At 41.8% G+C, this 20,019-nt stretch overlaps 1 protein-coding gene across 1 annotated transcript; it reads right to left on the bottom strand.

Moving 5' to 3' along the window:
* Window positions 1-797: 797 nt before the first annotated feature.
* Window positions 798-19,222, bottom strand: TSPAN2 (tetraspanin 2). The gene is made up of 8 exons (XM_010293231.1): window positions 19,202-19,222; window positions 18,220-18,364; window positions 6,462-6,559; window positions 5,926-6,000; window positions 5,283-5,384; window positions 3,982-4,056; window positions 3,163-3,246; window positions 798-1,190 (listed from the first exon to the last, which is right to left on the bottom strand). Exons 1-8 carry the CDS (start codon window positions 19,220-19,222, stop codon window positions 1,125-1,127), a joined length of 666 nt encoding a protein of 221 aa, XP_010291533.1. The 3' UTR covers window positions 798-1,124.
* Window positions 19,223-20,019: the final 797 nt, after the last annotated feature.

The raw sequence follows: 20,019 nt of genomic DNA, 5'->3' as shown, positions 1-20,019 counted from the left end.
TAAAGTGCTGCGTGTCTTTCCCTGACCATTTTCACTCTTCAGTTGGCTTCCACAGGCCAGTTAGATTCTAGAGAGTATTTGACAAAGCTGCCGCTTTTCTGGATATAGGTTCCACTCCTGCACCAGCATGTAGAGTCTACATATCATGTAGAGTCTTGCAGGATAAAGGGACTTCTGAATAAAGATTTTAGTGCCCCTTTAAGTCATAGATTTGTTTTGTGTGTGTCTCAGGCTAGCTTGGGAAGCTTAAGTACACTTTGCACTGCAATTGCTCCCAAATGACTGCGTTATCTTGCCAGCTTCCCACCTCTTTACCTCTCTTCCGTTAGCCTGGATCTCCTTGGACATGTTTGCTCCCCCAGAGCTTTCTGCATTTGCATGAAGGATCCAGTCCTAAAAAAAAAGAATCCAGTCTCTGCATGACAGTGAAGTCAATGGGTCTACTCATATGAACTAAAGTTTGCTGGAGCAGGCCCTTAGACATTAATTTTTTAAAAATAAAGTCCAATTTTATTAATTCTACTCTGTTTGGGCATTGGAAAGAACAGTTAAAAAATGGATCATAGGTCTTTTAAAATTGGCATTAAATTAATTTTAAAATGGCATTTGTTCCTCTGCTAATTCTTGGCAAACAGGGGCTCAATATGAAAGGGTTTCAAGCACTGTATACTTATGGGTGTGTGTACACTCTTGCATAGTGAGACCCTGGAAGAATACGCATGCAAACATGCACACACAACATACTCCATTTGCACATACTTACCTAAACGAGATACTGCATATACAGGTGCCTGCTCATGTGCATATATATTTGTAAGGAGAGATATGCATGTGCTTACACAATGTCTATAGGTGTGTAAACTCTTAATTGCACATATACAAACATTAAAAATCAACTTAGTCTTAGGTGCACCTTTGCTTTTTTCATTAAAAAGGACATTTTAAAACCCTTTTTTGTTCAGTTTGGTTTTACTGTAGCTAATACAATTCACCTGCTCATGTAATGGGGTGTTTTCCTCTCAGTATGTTAAGACACTAATGAAAATGCATTACAATTATTAAATTGCGTGGAAGAGCACTTCTTGTAAAGCTTAGTCCGGAACTCCTGGGACATAGTTGTGCTTTTAGATCATGTCTCTCGTGTTACGGATCGCACAGCACAGAACCATGCTGAATATCATGCCAAAGATCTAGAAGAGAAGGGATGCAATTTAGGAATCCACTTACAAAACAGTTATTAAATAACCTGCATGCCAGAACAATCTGATGGTTCTTATGGCAGAGTAGCAAGTGACTGCTTCCATCTACAAACTCCAAGACATCAGACAATTAACATGAAAGAGATTTCACTGATACTCAAAGCCAGGATTTTATCTGCTCACGCTAGTTTCACTGTTCTTTGTTCTAAATACGGCCAGCATAACAGCCCCAAACATGAATATTATTAACATAAATTTCCCTGACATAAGTAACTGTGACTATTGATGTTATGCCTAGTATTGCATCAAATGGTTCTGAGTTTCAAAATGCTTCTATATGGAACATTGTATAAACATTTGAATAAGAACAGAGAATGATTCTAAGGGAACCAGATCTCTGGAACTGGTGCACTGCAGTTTTACAGAGAAAGCTAAGCTCCTAATAGTTACTACTCAAGACCAAGTCTATACGGTAAATATAAAACTCTGTTCGTGTTAGGGAACTAGTTAACTGGAGGGAATGTTAAAAGCAGAGAACAGTGGGTGTTGCCAGAGTCTCCAGAAATTTCTTTTTTGCCACAGGTTGATTCTCCAAAGCAGTTAGCAGCTACCTCCTGACACTTTCTTGCTAATGACGGGAGATGAGCAATACTATTGGGCAGTTAAACCACTGAGTTCATATCCTCTCCCCACATACCTCCCTTAAGGAAGAAGGAGACAGCTGACCAGACATACCCCATGAAGTGTCAGAAATAAGCACAGAAGAATATACAGACATATTTCTGTTGCTAAAGAGGTTATAATTTCATAACTTCTGCTGTGTCTGAGGTGGGAAGCCATAGAAGAGATGTTCATATTTCTAGTGTGTCCTTGTTGAGCAATGAGGTTATTGGGACTCTGTCCAACCCATGTTACTTTGCTGTATTTTTGAGTACACTTTCACGTTTTACACAAATCACAGGATTGTTTAATCCCCTTTACCCACACTACAGTTTCTATTACATACATAAACCCTTCATCTGCATTTAAGTGTCCACGTAAGTCCATCAACCTCCTGCTCTTCAGAGCAGCTAAAGGTATATTTCTTTACTAATATTCTGGCTCTTCATGCTGCTTCAGACTGCTGCTGCTTTCCGAGTCTGAAGGAAGTCAAGGCACACGCGTGCTGGAAAATGCTTTCTGTTCAAGCCTCTGTTTGATACAGACAGCCCACTCCTGCCATATCCTTGCAGCAGGGTGACATCTATTGGTCACAGCTCTGTCATGAAGGAGCAGACCTTGGGAATTCAACAATACACACTTGTGGGAGAAGGTGGACTGTAAGTAAAGTTATTGACGCTTTGATGACACAGTTCAATGAAACAGCTACCTGTAACTAGGTGCTACACATTCAGGAAAGAAATGCTGTTCTAAAAACTATGCAGTTTAAATCCTGTTCCTTTAACAAAATACATACTGATCACTGGATCCGTGACCTAGAAAATCTGTTTATAATCTATGCTTCACATTGAACCAATGTTACAGCCAGCATTTTCTTGGAAAGCCATTTCTATACAAAGGGTAGGTACTCTCTATTCCTAATGAAATCTGAGTGGATCCTCAAAGGGCCTAGAGCATCAGTCTGCAGTTGTTTTGGAATAGATGATATGCTGCTATGGCCTTTTGCTTTTCAGTTTGGTTCCTGTTCACCCCGCTTTCCTACTATTACATCAAAGTAAGATTACCATTAGATACTTTGGACCCTGTCTAAGGACACAGAATGAACTGGTAAAGTGAAGTCACGCAAGTCTGCTTGCACCGATGTGGGCAATTGCCAGAGAGAGGACGCTGAAAGTGATAAGAATAGCTGCACCTTTGAGGAATCTCACCAATTGCTGCAAAACACCTTCCGCAAAGCTTTGAGTAAGGGATAGGGTACTGGGCTCAAATACAGATTTGAAAGTGAGAGCATGGATTTACTCACTGTGATGCCAGCAATTGCAATTCCAATAATTCCAACTAAATGCAGATTAGCATCAATTACATTCTGGATTTCAACCAGGCAGTTCTATTAAAAACAAAATTGAAAGATTTTTACTCCTAAAAAAAATAGACTCCAACCAGCTCCATCAGCTGTTCTCACTAAACAAAAAATAAACATGAAAAATATTATTCCGTCACTGTCCTAATTCTTGCATCTATGCCTTGTGTTTTGTTGGACAATTTTCACAGGATATTCCCTTTTCTGTACCTCTTGCCTGTACAGGCTGACGCATACAAGTCATTTTCTTGCAATCACTTTTCCCTAAATTTAAAACCCTTTATATGACAGGCCATGCTAAATCAGGAAGTTTGGCCCTTCAGATTGACATGGTACTCACAAGCAGATTCCACAAAAGACAGACAGAAATAACAGTATCCTTCTTAACACCAACAGAGTTTCTAATGAGGAGTCTCCATGCATGATTAAGGCAGGCACTTGCCAAAATTCAGCTTTCATAGGGCTTTTTGTTTAGGACTCCTGTTCTGCTATGTCCTTCCCACTTTTCAGATGATGCAATACTCTCTCAGCTGCCATGGGATGCTACAAGCAGGCTTTGGAAATGAGGGCTGGGCATGTTCCATATGACCTCCAACTTATTTCTGCCTCCACTCTGCTCCATTTCATATGGAAATTAATGCTAGAATTTGCAAGGTAAAAAGGAAATTCTTTCTTTCTTTTACTTATAGAATGTCTCCAATTTTACTAAACAATTGAAACAACGAAAAAGTGATTAGAACAACCAGAATAGAGGATACTTGCCTTTGGCATCTGGATATTCTCTGGACAGGGCAATCCCATTTGTTGTTCCATATTATCTTTACCACAGCATTGGAGCTAAATGAGAGAGAGAGAGAGAGAGAGAGAGAGAGAGAGAGAGAGAGGTGAAGAATCCAAAAAGGGGAAAAGGGGAAACTATAAACTTGTTTCATACTGAAAGTGAGACAATAAATAGCTAAAAAAATCAACAATACAGATCAAGTAATAAATTTATTCCCTATATTAACTGCTGCCTCTGGTAGAGTTCCAACTAAATGGGACAAAATTCTCAAAAATCAGTTTCAGTTGTCTGAAGCCATAGCAAACAGACAAATTTGTATTAACAACTTTCAGAAGAGATTTTTATCACTGTATCTCATAACAAAGGAAACAAGTTGATTTTAGAAAAGCAGATCCCTGGCTCACAAGGAAACAGGAGTTGTTAAAGGGAGAAAGCAGAAAGTTCAAATAGCGCGTACAGAATTATGGGCAACGCACAAAAGCTACAACAGAGAATGCTAGAATCTTTATTTCTGACAAAAAATAGTGCTGGGTTTGGAGACAGTAATAAATCAGAGTGTTTCAGAGGGTTTGTTTTTCCTGTTTGCCTATCTCCCACAAAATGTTTGGAATTCCACTTTGGGTCAGAAATAACAGCTATGGGAGAGGGACAAAAGGGGCCGAGGTTGTGAAATGTTTGTTCTAAAGAACGTGGGAATGCTGTAAGGAGCAACAGAGTTTGGGCTTGATCTCTGTGGGAGGCAGTGTAGATAAAGGATGGACACAAATAGGATTCAGGAAGTCACAGGTTTTAATTCTGATTCAGATGCTAACTTTTTGGGTGGCCTGAACTGAGTCACACATTTGCTTTTAGTTCTTTGCTTACTTGGTTCAGTCAGTGACAGGATCTGTCACATTGAAGGTCCTGGGACATGGGTCACATTTTTTTCTCTGACAAATTCAGAGAGATTCAGACCTTTTTACCTCTCTCTGCATTTTTGAGTATTTATTCTTGGATTTTAATATCCAAAAGGGCCATAATAGTTGTATCTTCTGCACAGCAAAATCCAGAAGCATCAGCTGAAATTTAAAAGCCTGGCCATTTTCACTCAAAGGTAGGGATCACTTGGGATCTGAAAACCAGAATTCTGACAGGGCCATCAGGAAACTGGGTGGTAAGCCTTTGGCTCCATTTTGAGTAACACTATTCTTTCATACCTCATTTGGAGGCATTCTGAATTTTAAAGGGTAACGTGACAGTAGAGTAGTAGTGCAAGGTGTTAAAGCTCAGGAGGACTACTCACAGCCAAGTGGTAGTGATATATAGTCCTGTTGACTTCCCCCCCCGGGTTTTTCATATAGTCATCATAAATGTCTTCATAGATTTTCTGGGCTTCCTGTATTGCCTGCAGAAATCAGACTTTCCAAGTGAGTGGCAAATAAGTCTTACCCCCAACCCAGTGCAGACTTCCAGCTTGTGTCATTAACCTCCAGAGCAGAAAATTATGCCTGGTAAACTGAGGTACCATGATTGAAAAGATAGGAGGTTTTGTGGCCAGATGGCATTCAGAGGGAGTCTGCATGGATCAGAGTATACATATTCTGTATTCTGTGTTTTGGTTAAACACTGTTAGTTGGAGAAGTTCAATGCTTGAATTTGTTTGCCTTTTTCCCAAGCAATACCCTCTTATCATATAGTTCTACTTGATGTTCCTTGTGGATGTAAGGTTGAACCACACGTACTAAAGATTTTCTTTAATAGAGGGGGGTCCCATTCTGGACTTGTGATAACACAAACTCTCATTGACTCCAGATAAGAATGTCAGAGACTCTTCCTGGGAGAAGTCTCCTGGAAAGTTTTTCCTATGCAAGAGCCACACTGTAGGTCAGTCGGCACTGGAATCCATAACTGCCCCATTCTTACTTTAGAAGTTGCTTGCTACTTACCGCTTTCTTGCCTATAAAGGCAAATACTCCAGCAGTGACCTCAGCTGCAAATATCACCAACAAGCAAGCAAAGAACTGCAGAGGAAGAAGAGAATCTTATATTAATTTACCTTGCAACAGTTTTGCTTTATACGGACTGCCAGTCCGTCCCTCATCCTTGCTCAGGCCTCAATAGCTCACACAGTAACTGAAAGAAAGCTGGTAAGCAGGGTCTGTAACAAGGGTGTCAAGTCAGATTTCTTGTAATATGGAAACAAAGGTGGAAATGGCAAAGATGTGGCTCACATGGTGGCTTCACAAAAGACGGAAGGTGACTCCAGGAAATACATCACATGAGGCAAGCAATGGAACTTCTTCATGTGTGGAAGCTCTGCAATAGCAGAGGCTAGAGTGGCTAGAGATATTAGATTAGACAGTAAAAGGACGTAAGACATTTCAGGTCTTGGACAGCAAAGATCTTTCTACTAATGACACAAAAGCATATGCTTTTGAATGATTTTCCTGTGCAGCCCAGGCCCTTGAAACCTTTTACTTACTGCTCCAAGTAAGCACTGAGACTCCCGCGCTGCTCCACAGCACCCAAAAAATCCAACTGTGGTCATGAGAGCCCCTGCTCCCACCAATACATAGAGTCCTATGAAAAATCAGAATCAGACAAGAATTTAAGAAGGTTTCTCTTCCCAAAGTCTGCTACCTATTTTGTCAAAACCACACATTTGTAAGTAACAGTGGTCTCTGGCCCTCACAAAGAACACCTGTTATACAGAAAAGTTGCTCTCGCCACAAAAGGGGACCAATGATTTCTTCAGAATTCCTGGAGAATCTCATGAAGGCAAATGAGAAGACTTCCACCCCCCAAACTTCCCGTCCCAAGGGCAACTCAGTCCAGGAAGAACATACACCATACTATCCAGAACCACCTTACAACTCTTCAGTGAGGAATGTAAGGCAAAAAAAATCTAACATTGGTAGAGGGCTTATTTCTGTGAAACCCAGGCTGGAAATGTGCTGTACTGCTATGTAGGGGTGGAACTTACAAAGCTACTTGGCAGCTATGCTCTATCAGTTGCCTGTCAGTACATAAAAAAGAACATTTGAAGATCTTCAGGAAAGGTGGTGTCACTCTGTACGCATCACGGTGTGATGTTGCTCTGAAATCTATGCTTTGGCTGGGGAAAAATCTGATTGCTGTTGGAAAGAATAGGATAATTGGGGGAACCCCTTGAACGCTGTTAGAGGAAGTGAATGAAACAATGAATTTGCACCCTCTGGCAAAATAATGAGTGGGAAGAACAGCCTGGGGGAGGTTATAAACTCAGCAATAGTCCTGAGCTTGGCCACTGCAGAGAATGGAAGCTTGTCTACAGTGATCTGGAGCGTGGCATCTTCCTTTTACGACAAGTGGCTACTTTACTGCCTGCTGGGCAGGCATATTCCAGCATATTTACTTTACATTTTTTTTCCTCCAACATATTAATGCAAGTGTCAGAATATGAGATATCAGCAGCTTTTAAAAGGTAATGTTATCAGAGCATTATGATCAGAAGACTTGGAGAAGAGTTGCCTGAAAATGGATAGAATCACAGAACCAGACAAATCACATCAGATACTAATAAGGTGATTCTGTATGAAAGGAGTAGAGTATCTAAGACACAGAGGCCAAGAACCTTGCATGCATGGCCTACAAACAGTATCTCATGATGTGTGCTGCCCTTGTCTGAATTGCAGGATACCCTCCCACCACCTTATTTCAGTAGGCAGAATCAGACTGGCTCTGCAGCAGTGAGTGGCAACCCTGCATTGCCTTCATGTTCTGGACATTAACAGTTAAGTGTTACGCAGTTAACGGAATTGTTTAGGGGACTGCTCAGACACCTTAGCCATCCTCTTCCTGAGACTGCACTGCTGAATGGACTTCAGGCTACTGGCACAAGGCATCATCTGTGCGTAGGCAAATTTAATGACAAAGAAAGAACAGCAAATAGTGGGTCATCAGACTAAAGACATTAAGAGGATAATGAAGCAATCTGGGGATGAGACTGCTAGCAAAGACCAGGCCTGAGACAAATACAGAACATGGGAGATGTCAGTATAGCCCCATACATACTTAAAGATCTAGGACCAGCTATGTTTAGAACTTGACAGGACAAAAACTGTAGAGGTAAGTGGAATAGTATTCATCTCCGCACCTGTAAAGCTGCTAGAAATACTCATATTCAACAGGGTGGTTTTTTTTATATAGGCTTTATCTAGGGCAACAGGAAACCAGAGCACAGAATTTTTCTTTCCTCACTTGCAAACTTATATGCTTGATCTGTGCTTAGGCAATACAGCCGTTCATGTGTCAGTTCCCATCAGACCACAATAACTGTGTTTGTGCCTTGTCTCTGGGTACCGTGTCAGATGAAGTACAACAGGCTCAGTGCAGTGCCTTGTAATTCTAGTCTTTGTCTTGTGTGGGCAACGTGGAGGACTTGCAGAAATCTGCCATGCCAATCCACGGCTAAAAAAACCAGCTTCATTTCCCTCATGCCATTCTGGGGGGACAGTGGAGCTACAGACTGTGCACACTAGAGGGCACAGTGAGCCTTGCTCGCAGCTTTGACTATGAAAACTTTTAATGAGAACGTTTAGTATTCTCAATTACCAATTTAAACATTATTTTAAAATCGGACCTGAATCTTTAAGGTTAACAGAGCTGCTGGCATTTCCTGTTAGCAGGTCTTGTGTAACCTAGACTAGAAAGCCCTACAAATGACAGTTTGCAGTGATTGCTAGGAAATGAAAAAACAAAACAAAGTATCAGTAGAATGCAGAGCATCTAGCTACTCTGCTGCACAGATGCAGCCTACTTGGAGAAGGCAAACTCCTGCCTGCTGCCCATTCATTGGCACATCATTGTCCAGTCACTGTACATTGGCCAGATATCTATCCCAGGTATTGGGATCCTTCTCCTCCCCTCTATCCTTCTTGCTCCAGTACCTGTCTTGTGCCAAGGATTGCTGCTGAGAAACATATTCTGCTAAATAGCAATAAAACAATTATAATTAATATGGCTTTGCCAGGTTTGTGATGCCAGATATGTGGGATTTGCTGCTGACTGTGCTGGCAGTTCATATTTCGTGTTCTCTAGATTTTTAGTATTCAGCATCTTGTGACTTACTAGGACTGAGCATTCTTCAAGCTAATACTTGTAGACATATTCACAACACAGTGGTTTTTGCTGAGGGAGTGATACACAGAGATATATAAGCTGCAGGAGAGAAAGGTTAGCCCCTCATGGAAGACGAATTGGAAAAGACAAAAAAGTTGTCTCAGGTGCACAACCTGCTGTTCAACTGGCAAACACCAAACCTGCCATTTTCTGAGATCTCCATGGTAACGAATGGAGTGGAATTACAAAGATGTTTCCAGAACTCTTCTGCATGTCACTCTGTACTCCAGTCCCTCTAATTATTTATCAGGGACCTTAGCAGACTTTTTGATTAAGATGACTGGAAAGAAGTTTTCTCATTTATTTTTGTTGCTTCCAGCTAGCAAAGACAAAGCTGAGTCTCAGGGGTGAGACCACTTTCAGGAATTTGGATTTGCTTTTGTCTGAGAAACAGACTTAACATTTCACTTGCATGACTCACAGCTAAACTGCTACCTCAGTCAGAACTTCCCTTTTAAGGCGTGTTACAGGAAGAACTTACACCACTTACTAAACAAAGCTGAGCTTGCTGTGTGTCTGGGCCCACTGTTGAGCCAGCCAAGAGTTTAAAAACACCTTCTTTCATCTTCTGTTCAGGAGAGTTCATTCCAGACTTTTTCCTTTCTCAGCCTGGGACTACTAGTTGCTGATACTCAGAGAGCTATTTCTAGATGGAAAATAATGATGACACTTACTTTAAAAAAATTCCACATAACTAAAGATGTTTTTACTTGTCTACTATATATACACACATGTAATCTTTCACACAGGAATGAGACACTTGAAGAGTAGCTTGAAAAAAATTCTTATGGACCAGGTTACTTCTCAGCTTGCACTGTGAGATTTCCTAGCACCCAGATCCAGGTATGCTCAATTGGAAGATGATTTCCAGGAAGAGTGTCAAAGCAGTAGATTCAGAAACATCCCAAATGGTGTAACTAGGGAGCTAGTATTTCTTTTCCTAGTGGGCTATATGCAGCAGTGTAGGCATGATCACCTCAAATTCTTAATAGGAAGACACCTAAACTGAAAACCGAGATACAAATACTTTGAGATACAAATCCCTGTCTAGAACCTACTGCGAAGAGCAGGAGCATGCAAACGTACACTGTCTCTCTGTCTGGCTTTATTTCACATGGGTTTCTTGTTTACCTGGCTGCTATGGTCACTTTCCATTTTAAATAATTCTACTTTTTCTTTTTTGGGCTGAGTAACGAACACTGAACAAACCACCAACTGCTCATATTCCGCTGAGAAAACAAGAAGCTCTGTTCTTGGTATAAGAGATCCAGAGGCAGTGATGACGGGAGTCCTAGAATGGAGACATGACTTGAAGAAATTTTCCTGAAGTTGTATGTGCATTACAGTCTGGGAGGCAGATGTGATCCTCCACAGAAGAAGGGAGGCTCTCAAGCCCTCAGTAGAGCACCAAGGAACCTGTAGTACAAATGCACTATTGGAAAAGATGTGAAACAGGTGTAGGAGTTGGAAATAACAGGCCAGACAGGAACAGTTATGTGTGTATGTTGCACATGGTAGCAAAATCAGTTTCTGAAACAGACTTGTTACTAGAGATTACCTATTTTGTGTTAATAGATTTTTAGTATATTTCTCTATAAAATACATTTACAAAACTGGAGAAGAGAGGCAGAGTCCTCTGAAGGAACATAAATTTCTGGAGAATCGGATCATATCCTTAATTTGAGCATAATGCACAGACATAATTACATGTCTTGTGTGAAGTCAACAGGTATTTCATGGTTAATTTCCTGGAACCACAAAAGCATTACAGATGCCAGCCAGTTTGTAGGCTTCTGCTGATGCACAAATCCTGAAAAGCAACCTCACTGTAATGTACCATCGGGGTCCACTGCCTTCCCCATCCCACAGAATACCAGCATTTGTTATGTTATTTGTTAAACCAGGACAGTATCTTGCTCACATGCATCTCACAACCCTAAATAATTATGTCCCAAATTCACATAAGCCAAAGTATGTCAGCTATTACCTTCTCAGTAGTCTCCAATAGCTCTGTCAATATCTACTTCAACCTAAACCAAACCTCACTGAAGTCAGGTGTAATCAACATACCTGTATTAGGTGGATCTGTACTATTGCGGTTGAACTTCACAGAATCCTGTGGCAATGGATTCTACAATTTAATGATGTGAATAGTGTAAAAAACTTCCTAATATAGAAGTTGTTCATAGTGCACAGTATGATAATAATCTTGTCAAACTTCTTAGTACTTTTCCTAGTTTTATTGCATTCTTTTTGACCAGAACCACATATAGCATCTGAGACACCAAATGCACTGGAAATTTACAGAATGACATTAACATTTTTCAGTTGGATTCTCATTTCCTTTCTTAGTAATTCCTGAAATTTATATGCCTTTTTGACTGCAGCTGAGCAAGGCACTTTTGTCAAGAGCAACTGAGTGTGAATCTAACATCACGTTTCTGTGTGGTTATAGCTAATCTAAAGTCTGTCAGCGTTCATACTGCTTACATGATCTGTTACCACTTGTGTCACTTTGCTTTATTGATACTGTATTTCATCTGCCTTTTACTCATTTTGTATTTGGTATTCTGAAATCCTCTCACAGTTCTCTGGAATCGTCTCTAGATTAGGACAACCTGAATAATCCTGTTGTGTATGCATACATTTTCATGCAGTTATCAAGAACAAGTATGCACTGCCAATGCTTAAATGCGCAGGCTCCAAGCCACCCAAACTAGAAAACAGAGTATGGCCATAATGCATTCATAGAAATCTGCAACCCCCACAGTAGCAAAAGTTAGGACTCTGCAGGTAGCTGTCTTTACCCAACCAAGTGCAGATAAAGTGCTGGAACAAAACAAGCCAATTCAATCAAAGGGCTCTCTGTAGATGCTTTTGAAGTGACACACCCTGAAACGGAGCTAAGGGGTTTTTGTTACTGTTTTACTTTTTTCCAGCAGATAAAATGCTTTCTTCTTAATGGCTTCATAGTGGACAGTCCCATTGTATTTTCAGCTCTGTCAGAATGAAACACAACACAGGACATTTCCCTTGAGATACAATGGGCTATATTGGTTTGGTTCTTTTTCTAGAAAACTGGCATCTAGAGCAGAGTTAGCCCTTTTAAAGAGAGGCTGTATGAAGAACAAAGCATGTAACTGAAAAAGCCTGAGCATTCCTGGACTTTAGTGTGCTGCTGCAGCAAGAGGGAACATCTTGATGTCTTTTTACTCATGCAGTGACAGGTTTATCCCCAATCGCCTAGGTCACTTGCTACAGGTGACTGTTTCTGGAAAAGCAGAAAAGTTGAGCCTATGGTGCTGGGCTCTGGCCTGTGCATGGGCAGTCTGACCAGAATCGGTTACAACTGCTTGATCGCTCACTAACGTAGGCTGAGGGAGACCCCACGTACTCAGTGAGCAGTATTGTCAGAGTTCAGCATTCACAGCAATGCGACCAGTGTGCAGGCACCAGGGTGACTTGCAGCTGCCTAGAGAAAGGAGAAAAGGGTGCATCAAGGAAGGAAATGGCATAACTGTCAGTTAAGCTGTTGCTGCTGTGTGGAACTGGCTAGCTTTTAGATGGCTACACACAGAGTAGGGTGGGAGAAGGGTTTACCCAGGAGGACAGTTTAACAGGCAAAAAGCATAAAGTGCATAAAGCATTATTATGCTTAAGTGATTAATTAAAAAACCAAAAGCTTCCGAATCTCAGCATATTGCAAATATAAAACAGTCAACCTGAGGTAGATGGACAGATTATTCCATTAGGCTTAATTAGCTTTTTTTGTCAGAATTCTAACTTTGTGGTGGCATTGTCTTTACTCTGCCAGGTAGGATACTGACTCTTAGGAACTGATTGCTAGGTTTTATGATCCAGCACAGAGACTGAGGAATTGTGAATAACTTTCATTTTGAGCAGGTTTTTTTTGGGGGGTGATAGTGGTGGTGTCATATTTTTAAAACAGATTTCCAGTGCAGCAGCTTTCATTTTCCACTGAGGGCCACTATCAGCCTTTTCTAAACCAATCTTTCTCAACTGCAGAAGACCTGCACGCAAGATGATAGAAGAAAGACAAGTTCATTGCTTAAGTACAGACTAAAAGCCTCTGCAATACACATGATGGCAGGACAATATGATGCTCTTCTTGTGGTATTGCATCTCTACACAGAGGCTACTTTGCCAATAGCTCTCATTTTAAAGGTTGATAGACTTTGAGAGGCTATGGATTTTGGAGAGAAAATACTGTTGACTAAGGGTGTAGTGCTTGACTCCAAAATACATTAATAGAACTATAACAAAATGAGGCACTGGAGCAGAGAATTGCAGTTTACATGCATTTACCTGCTGGCCAACTCCTGTTTGTATGGGCACCCACTACTATGGAGAAAAACTACTAATACCCTTCAACTCCAGACATGACTTCATATCCAAAGGCATGCACCATCTAACTGTACCTTTCAAAGCCAGAATGATCACTCATGCTCTCAAAGACTCCAAGAAAAAGCCACAGCCACCCTGAAACTTCTGTCCACAACTGTTTTGGCTCTGATGAATGCCTGGACCACAGATTGGATCATGGAACTGGAGCAAAGAGAACGTAACATAGCAGAAAGTTTGTAAGCTCTGGCTGTGCAGGAGAAGCAATGCTTCAGTGCTGCCAGTTATGAGAAAGTCCTCCAGACTGATTAATTCACATTCATCATTTTTTGTTACCATTCTTGATGGGGCTTGTTGAGTACATACATTTCATTTTTATTGCTACTGGCAGTGATATGACCCTCTGCACTTAATTTATTAGGGATTCAGAGAGTGCATCGCCTATGTTGCCCAAGGAACCACAACACACTTTTCATCCACCAAAAGCAAAGAGAGGAGAATAAGTGCCTTGAACTGACCCTTAAAAAGTCCCTGTGTTAGTTTTCACTTGACAAACGCTTAACTTGCACTCAGCAGACACTCTGTCTTCACTTCAGCGCTATTACAGATTATTAATTAAGGACCAATTCATTGTGAGACAGCAATGCTGACATCTTGGGTGTACACAAGCATCTTACTTTTCCTTCTGATTATTGCAGACTTTCCTGCCCAGTAAAAAAATCGCCAGAGTCTTGGTACAGGACTCTCAAGAAGGACAAGCAATCCAAGTGAATTCCCTTTATTCTACAGATCTTTTCTCCATTTGGTCAGTACAGTGTCAGAGACAGCTCAGATAAAAGCCAACTGCCCAGCTACTGACCTTTGCTGAAATTACCGTCGTCTTTTTTCTTTCTTTTTTTTTTTCTCTCAAGTGTAGCTAAGAGAGGAATAAATAAAACCTACCAGAGCTGAACTGCAGTAGAACAGGAAAGCTACAGTTTTGCCTCACCACTTGAAGCACAGGCACAAGCAATGTACTGTAAGATGGAGTAACACAAAAATATTGTCATGCCTGCCACTGCAGTGGGAACTCCAAAAGTTGGGGAGCTGCAGAGAGAGGATGTCCAACTTTAGGAGGCTGTTCCAGTGTAAGATACATCTGGTAAAGTGGATGGAGACTGGATAGGTCAAAGAGTTCCAATTCCAATCTTTTATGTTGTAGGTTAAAAAACTGCAAGCTGCAGTGGGGAATATGGATCACTGAACACAAAACCACAAGCAACAGAAAACTAAGAACACATATGTGCTTGACCGCAGCACTGCTGCCTGTAAGTTGTTCTCAAACCAACAAAAACATACCAGTGGCTGGAAAAGATGAACAGGCCTGGTAGCCAAGTCATGGCTCGAACTATTCCAGGGGGCAGAAAAGACAGCTGGACTGCTGGTAAAGAACAGTCTAAAGAAACAGGGCTATTTAAGGAGACTTATTCTGGCCGAATGGAAAATGCAAGGATATAATTTTCAATTATTTTAAACTAAAACATCTCAGATCCAGGAAAAAAAAAAATCATAAAGAAGCACAAGAGAGAAGCTGGTTAGATTCTGCTGGCAGCTCAGTCCAGGTACAAAAAGAGCAGAATGTGCTGCTCTTCAGAAGCAAGAAGATGACGTGTTTTCCACAAGATGGTGATTCTGGACAGTGCTTCAACCTACAAAGCAAACTCTGAATGCAGCTACACTGTTGTTTCAAGCACTGATACAAAGCTGATCTGATCACAAGGCCTTGGGTTATCACAAGGCAGCCACAAAAGTGGTCAGTGGAATAGAGCTAAAGAAATTATTTTAAAATATACGGCCGTATGTTTATATCTCCAAGTCATACTGATACCTGCTTTCTCTTCCAGCCCTCTGAGCAGCTGCTCCTTGTGTGCTGCACAGTGTTCCGTATTGAGAACTCCTATGCAAAATTCTGGCTGTCACCCAGAATGCATGTTACAGAGTAGACGCAGAAAGCCAAATCAGTAAGTCTCTGTGAGAAGGGCACAATACACAACTGGCAAGGGAGACTCAGAGCTGAAACCTCTTAGAGAGGTAAAGTTCTTGAGCATGACCGTCAAGGGCCTTGTCTGCTGCAAAAAAAGAACTTGCCACCATTCTTTTACCGTTGCGTTAGTCACAGATTGTTAACAGACTCAGACTTCTGAATGGCTGCCCCATCAGATGCTCAGAAGTAACACCATTTAACATGATTTGTAATGAGGAAGGGCAGCAGAAGATTTTTTTGTTTAACAGGAATGCTCTGTTCAGAGCACAATGCCTATTACAAAAAAGAGCCAAAATTTTGCTTTAGAATTCAGTCAGAAGTGCAAATGTAAAAAATTCTCAACATATTTATGTCCTGTTCCTTAGCACTTCCCCTGCTAGCAGTTACATATTACAGCATACAGCTCTATAAATACTTGTGACAGCCCAATAGTTGAATGTAATGGTGTATCATGAAAATTTTACAAGAACATTCCCCAGGACTACCTAAATTAACAACTCTGAACAGCTTTCATAATTCCTATTCAGGACTGAAGCATATTAAATCTTTTAGAGATTTAAGTACATAATGCACCAAAGAATATCTTGTTTACGCACTGCAAAGCTGTGAAATGACTGTGGTGCTTATTGACATCACAGGATGTATTACTTTCCAGCTTCTAACAAGCCAACAGTACTTGATTTTCAAGGCCAGAACATCCTTCTGTCTTGTTGAATCTCCTGGGTCAAACGTAAGTGGATGAGGCAGGGAAATGTTCCAAGATACAGCATAGGAAATTCAGCAGGTGTAAACTGGATCTGGAAATGAAGTTGGTGATCTAATACACTGCTGACATAGCAGCTCAGATGTAAGGGAAAAAGTAAATCACATTTCCTGTCTTTCTGTGTCAGTGGAGGTGCTACAGGGTATTTTACAGTAACCCTCAGATCCCAATCAAATTTTCCTCTGAATGGTTTTATTCAGCCTCATAAACTCCCACAGAAACTTTGCTGGACATTCTACCCATCTATTCCCACAGTACTATGCAAGTCAGCTCTGTGCCTCTAGTCTGGTTGGCCTGGTTGCATATATTAAAGAAGCTTTGCGTTAGGACTGTGCTGTATCAGAGTCAGGGTCTCCACTAAGAGAACTGAAGCATTTAAAGTAACTGCATAGCCCAGACAATATTCCTTTGATGGGTAACTGACTGCTACAGGACATCTTGGGTCAACTTCCATTCCTGGCCACTCTGTCAGAGCGGCTTGGTGGACAAGGCAGGACTGGGTTCATTCACACTTGACATTTGTAGATGGCAAAAATGTTTGCACCAATTGGATTTTAGTGAGTGAGTCCATCTCCAGGGGTGATTGTCCTGGTTTCAGCCAGGATAGAGCTGGTTTTCTTCACAGAAGCTAGTGTGAGGCTATGTTTTGGATTTGGGATGAGAAAATGTTGATAATGTGCTGATTGTTTTGGGTTGTTGCTAAGTAGTCAAGGACAGTCCAGCTTCTCGTGCTGGCCTGCTAGCAAGGAGGCTGGGGGTGCACGGGGAGCTGGGAGGGGGCACAACCAGGACAGCTGACCCAGACTAGCCAAAGAGATATTCCCTACCATACGACGTCATGCCCAGTACATAAACTGGAGTTAGCAGGGGGGTGGAAATCGCTGCTCGGGGACGGGCTTATCGATCGCCGGGTGGTGAGCAATTGCTGCATTGGGCATCACTTGTTCTTGTACATTCCTTTGTCGGTATTATTATTGTTGCTATCATTGTTGTTTCCTTCTCTCTTGCTGTCCTATTAAACTGTTTTTATCTCAACCCATGAGTTTTTTTTCTAATTCTCTTCCCCCGTCCCACTGGGGGAGGGGGAGTGAGCAAGCGGCTGTGTGGTGCTTAGTTGCTAGCTGGGGCTCAACCACGACAGTGATATATTAAACCAGAAAAAAATCTGACTCTTCTGGTATAAAAACACATTACAATTGCCAGTGGACAAAGAAATGCAGTTACTGGCAATCCTAGACAGCTGCTACTTAAGGATGTCTGTAGATATGTAACACAGGTGGCGTTTCCAGAAAACCCAACTGGAAAACCTAGGGAGAAGAAAAATTATCTTAAATGCGTAAAATTAGATATGACCAATACCAGTTCTGCAGGCTTGGAGAACTAGTTGATTCCTGCCTAGGTTGGACAAACAGTTCTTGAGGTGACTGAACACTCTGTAGTTTTACTGTTCAGCTGTGGAAGGACTTGCTCTGATACTTAAAAGTCACACTGAACGCCTCTGTGTGCAGACAGAGGGAGAACTGGTGAGCAAATGTTTTACTGCTGCACTGGTATTAGAAGCATTCAGAAGTGACACTTGTTTTGTTCGTTAGCAGCTGCACAGAAAACTCAGAAAGGCTATATTGGTGAGGCCCATGTTCCAGGAGTCTCTGAGCCATCTCAACTTCTGTTCTGACAGTATTAGCACAATTCACTTAGGGAGGACTGGATCATATCTGAAAGAAGAGTTCAGTTAGGCCTAAGGAAGTTGATGCCAAGCAGAGAGAGGATGAAGGCCGTCAGGCACATGACACACAGCAGCAGAAGGTCCAGTTTTGGGTAGTTCAGCCCAGGAATTGTTGGCCTTCATATAATTCAATCATAAGGTGTGTCACATGCCTCAGGATGAAACCAAGGCTAAAGGCTACTGTCATCACAGGCACTTTAACTTACCCATGAAGAAATACTCCGGAGACTTTTTGTCTGAAGCAAAGTCTGCCATAACCCCACCAAACCGCAGCCATAGACCAAAGGCAATGACAGCCAATCCTGCCAGCTGGAAGATAAACAGACCTGTCAATACTGTAGTAACAATTGGCTGGAGAGCATCAAAGAAATGTCACTGGCACCTTATGCTTTCTTGAAATCCCACAGCTCAGGACTGCACTGTCAGAAAATTCAGGAAGCACTTGCCAGTGTTTGGTAACATTGAATTCCTGTTACAATGCAATGTACTTCTTTCTTTCAGCTCTTCAATGTAGTGGTGCTTCTGAACTTACTAGTGACTTTCAAACCTTGTAAGTAAGCTCATTTAGTCATCAGAACTTGGCCTGAATTGCAGTGGGGAATGGAGGGGAGTGTGTGGAGGGGAAGTGAGTGCCCATGAGAAGAAGAGACAGGCTGCAAAACCAATGAGCAACACTCTGCCCTCCTTCCTAACCCTCAGAACCGCACTGTAGTCAGGCAGTATGAGGAGGCCACTCAGCACCTGGGTCTGGAGTCCAGATGTTGTTACTGTAGGAAAAGCACCTTACAGGGAAGTGGCTTAACACCCCAAACTTTTAGGACAGAAGCAATTTAATTGACCTTTTTTTTTTTTTTTCCCCCAACCCTCCTAGCTGTTTTAGGGCTAAATAACAGCTTTTTGGGCTGAGAGGTGCCCCCTTCCCCTGTACATATCACAGGTCCATCTTGTGTCACAGGATATATGATGCTGTAAGAGAGGCCAGCTGGACCTCTAAATCATCATATCCAGCTACAGGAGACCATCTGCCATTTCAGAATTGTTGCTGCTGCTCAGTTGTAAGAAGGCTTCTGTTTAGAGGCTTACCAGAAAGAGAGGCTTTTATTGTTCTTTGGGATGTGCTGAAGTTAAGAGCCTAGATTCGTAGCAACTGCGCAACCTGAATGAGGTTCACAAAACACTGCTGCTTACCATATTCTTGGCACCTGGCATCGTGCTTTTTAAATCTGTCCTGCATTGCCTGGCACTTGATTCATCTGGCATAGCTACAGCAAGCAAAGAAAGCAGGCAAGCATATGGCTGAAGAGCTTGGGATCACAGCTTTCCTCACAGAGGTGTCACAGCATAGCGTGAGGGTCCCCTGCCACCCTGGTCATAGCATTTGAACCTCCCTGCTTGCAGGCATAGGCTCAGCCTTTGGACTGCCAGAGCACACGAGGAGCCCTCTCCTGTCAGTCCAGGCTTCTAAGTGCCTCAGTTTGTATGTGTTTGAAATTAATGCCCCCAGTCCAGCTGAAGAGATGGTTTCTTCCATCTCAGTGAAAAGGCAGATAACAAAAACACAGTAATTGTCACTTTTGTGAAACAACATAACGCAAAGCTTTGTCCTTCTACGGACTTGCAGCTGCAGCTGGGCAACATCACAGCTTGAGCACAGCAGCACTGTGTACCCGGAGCTTGCAGTGCTGTCACCAAGAGAGAAAAGCATTTGGTTTAACTGTGTTTCAAGCATAAAGGAGACAAAAGCCCCAAAACTGCTTGCTCCGGAGAGGCTGAACAGGATTACTTTGTGACTTCTTTTTAAAAAAAACAGTGACTCAGAAAGACAGACATTTAAGAAGAAAACATTGCTAAGTGTGAAAAACTGGAAAGCTACTGGAAGGGAGAACACAGCATGAAAGTGAAAGAAAAAAGCAAGCTGGAATTCAGTTGTGCTAAGGAACTATTAAAAAGGTGCCATGAGGGGAGAATGGGCACGGCATTCTCTAAATCTGTTGAAGGTTCTGCAG

This window comes from Phaethon lepturus, unplaced genomic scaffold, assembly GCF_000687285.1.
Source record: "Phaethon lepturus isolate BGI_N335 unplaced genomic scaffold, ASM68728v1 scaffold27888, whole genome shotgun sequence".
NCBI classification, from domain to species: domain Eukaryota; kingdom Metazoa; phylum Chordata; class Aves; order Phaethontiformes; family Phaethontidae; genus Phaethon; species Phaethon lepturus.
Note: the sequence above shows the minus strand (reverse complement) of the source record. Positions and strands in the feature narration are given on the sequence as shown.

Coding starts and splice junctions, on each gene's coding strand:
- TSPAN2 (XM_010293231.1), bottom strand. CDS start 19,222: ATGCCAGGTGCCAAGAATATG. Junction 5,385..5,925: donor CCTTTATAGGCAAGAAAGCG/GTAAGTAGCAAG, acceptor TGATTTCTGCAG/GCAATACAGGAAGCCCAGAA. Junction 1,191..3,162: donor TTGCAATTGCTGGCATCACA/GTGAGTAAATCC, acceptor CTTCTCTTCTAG/ATCTTTGGCATGATATTCAG.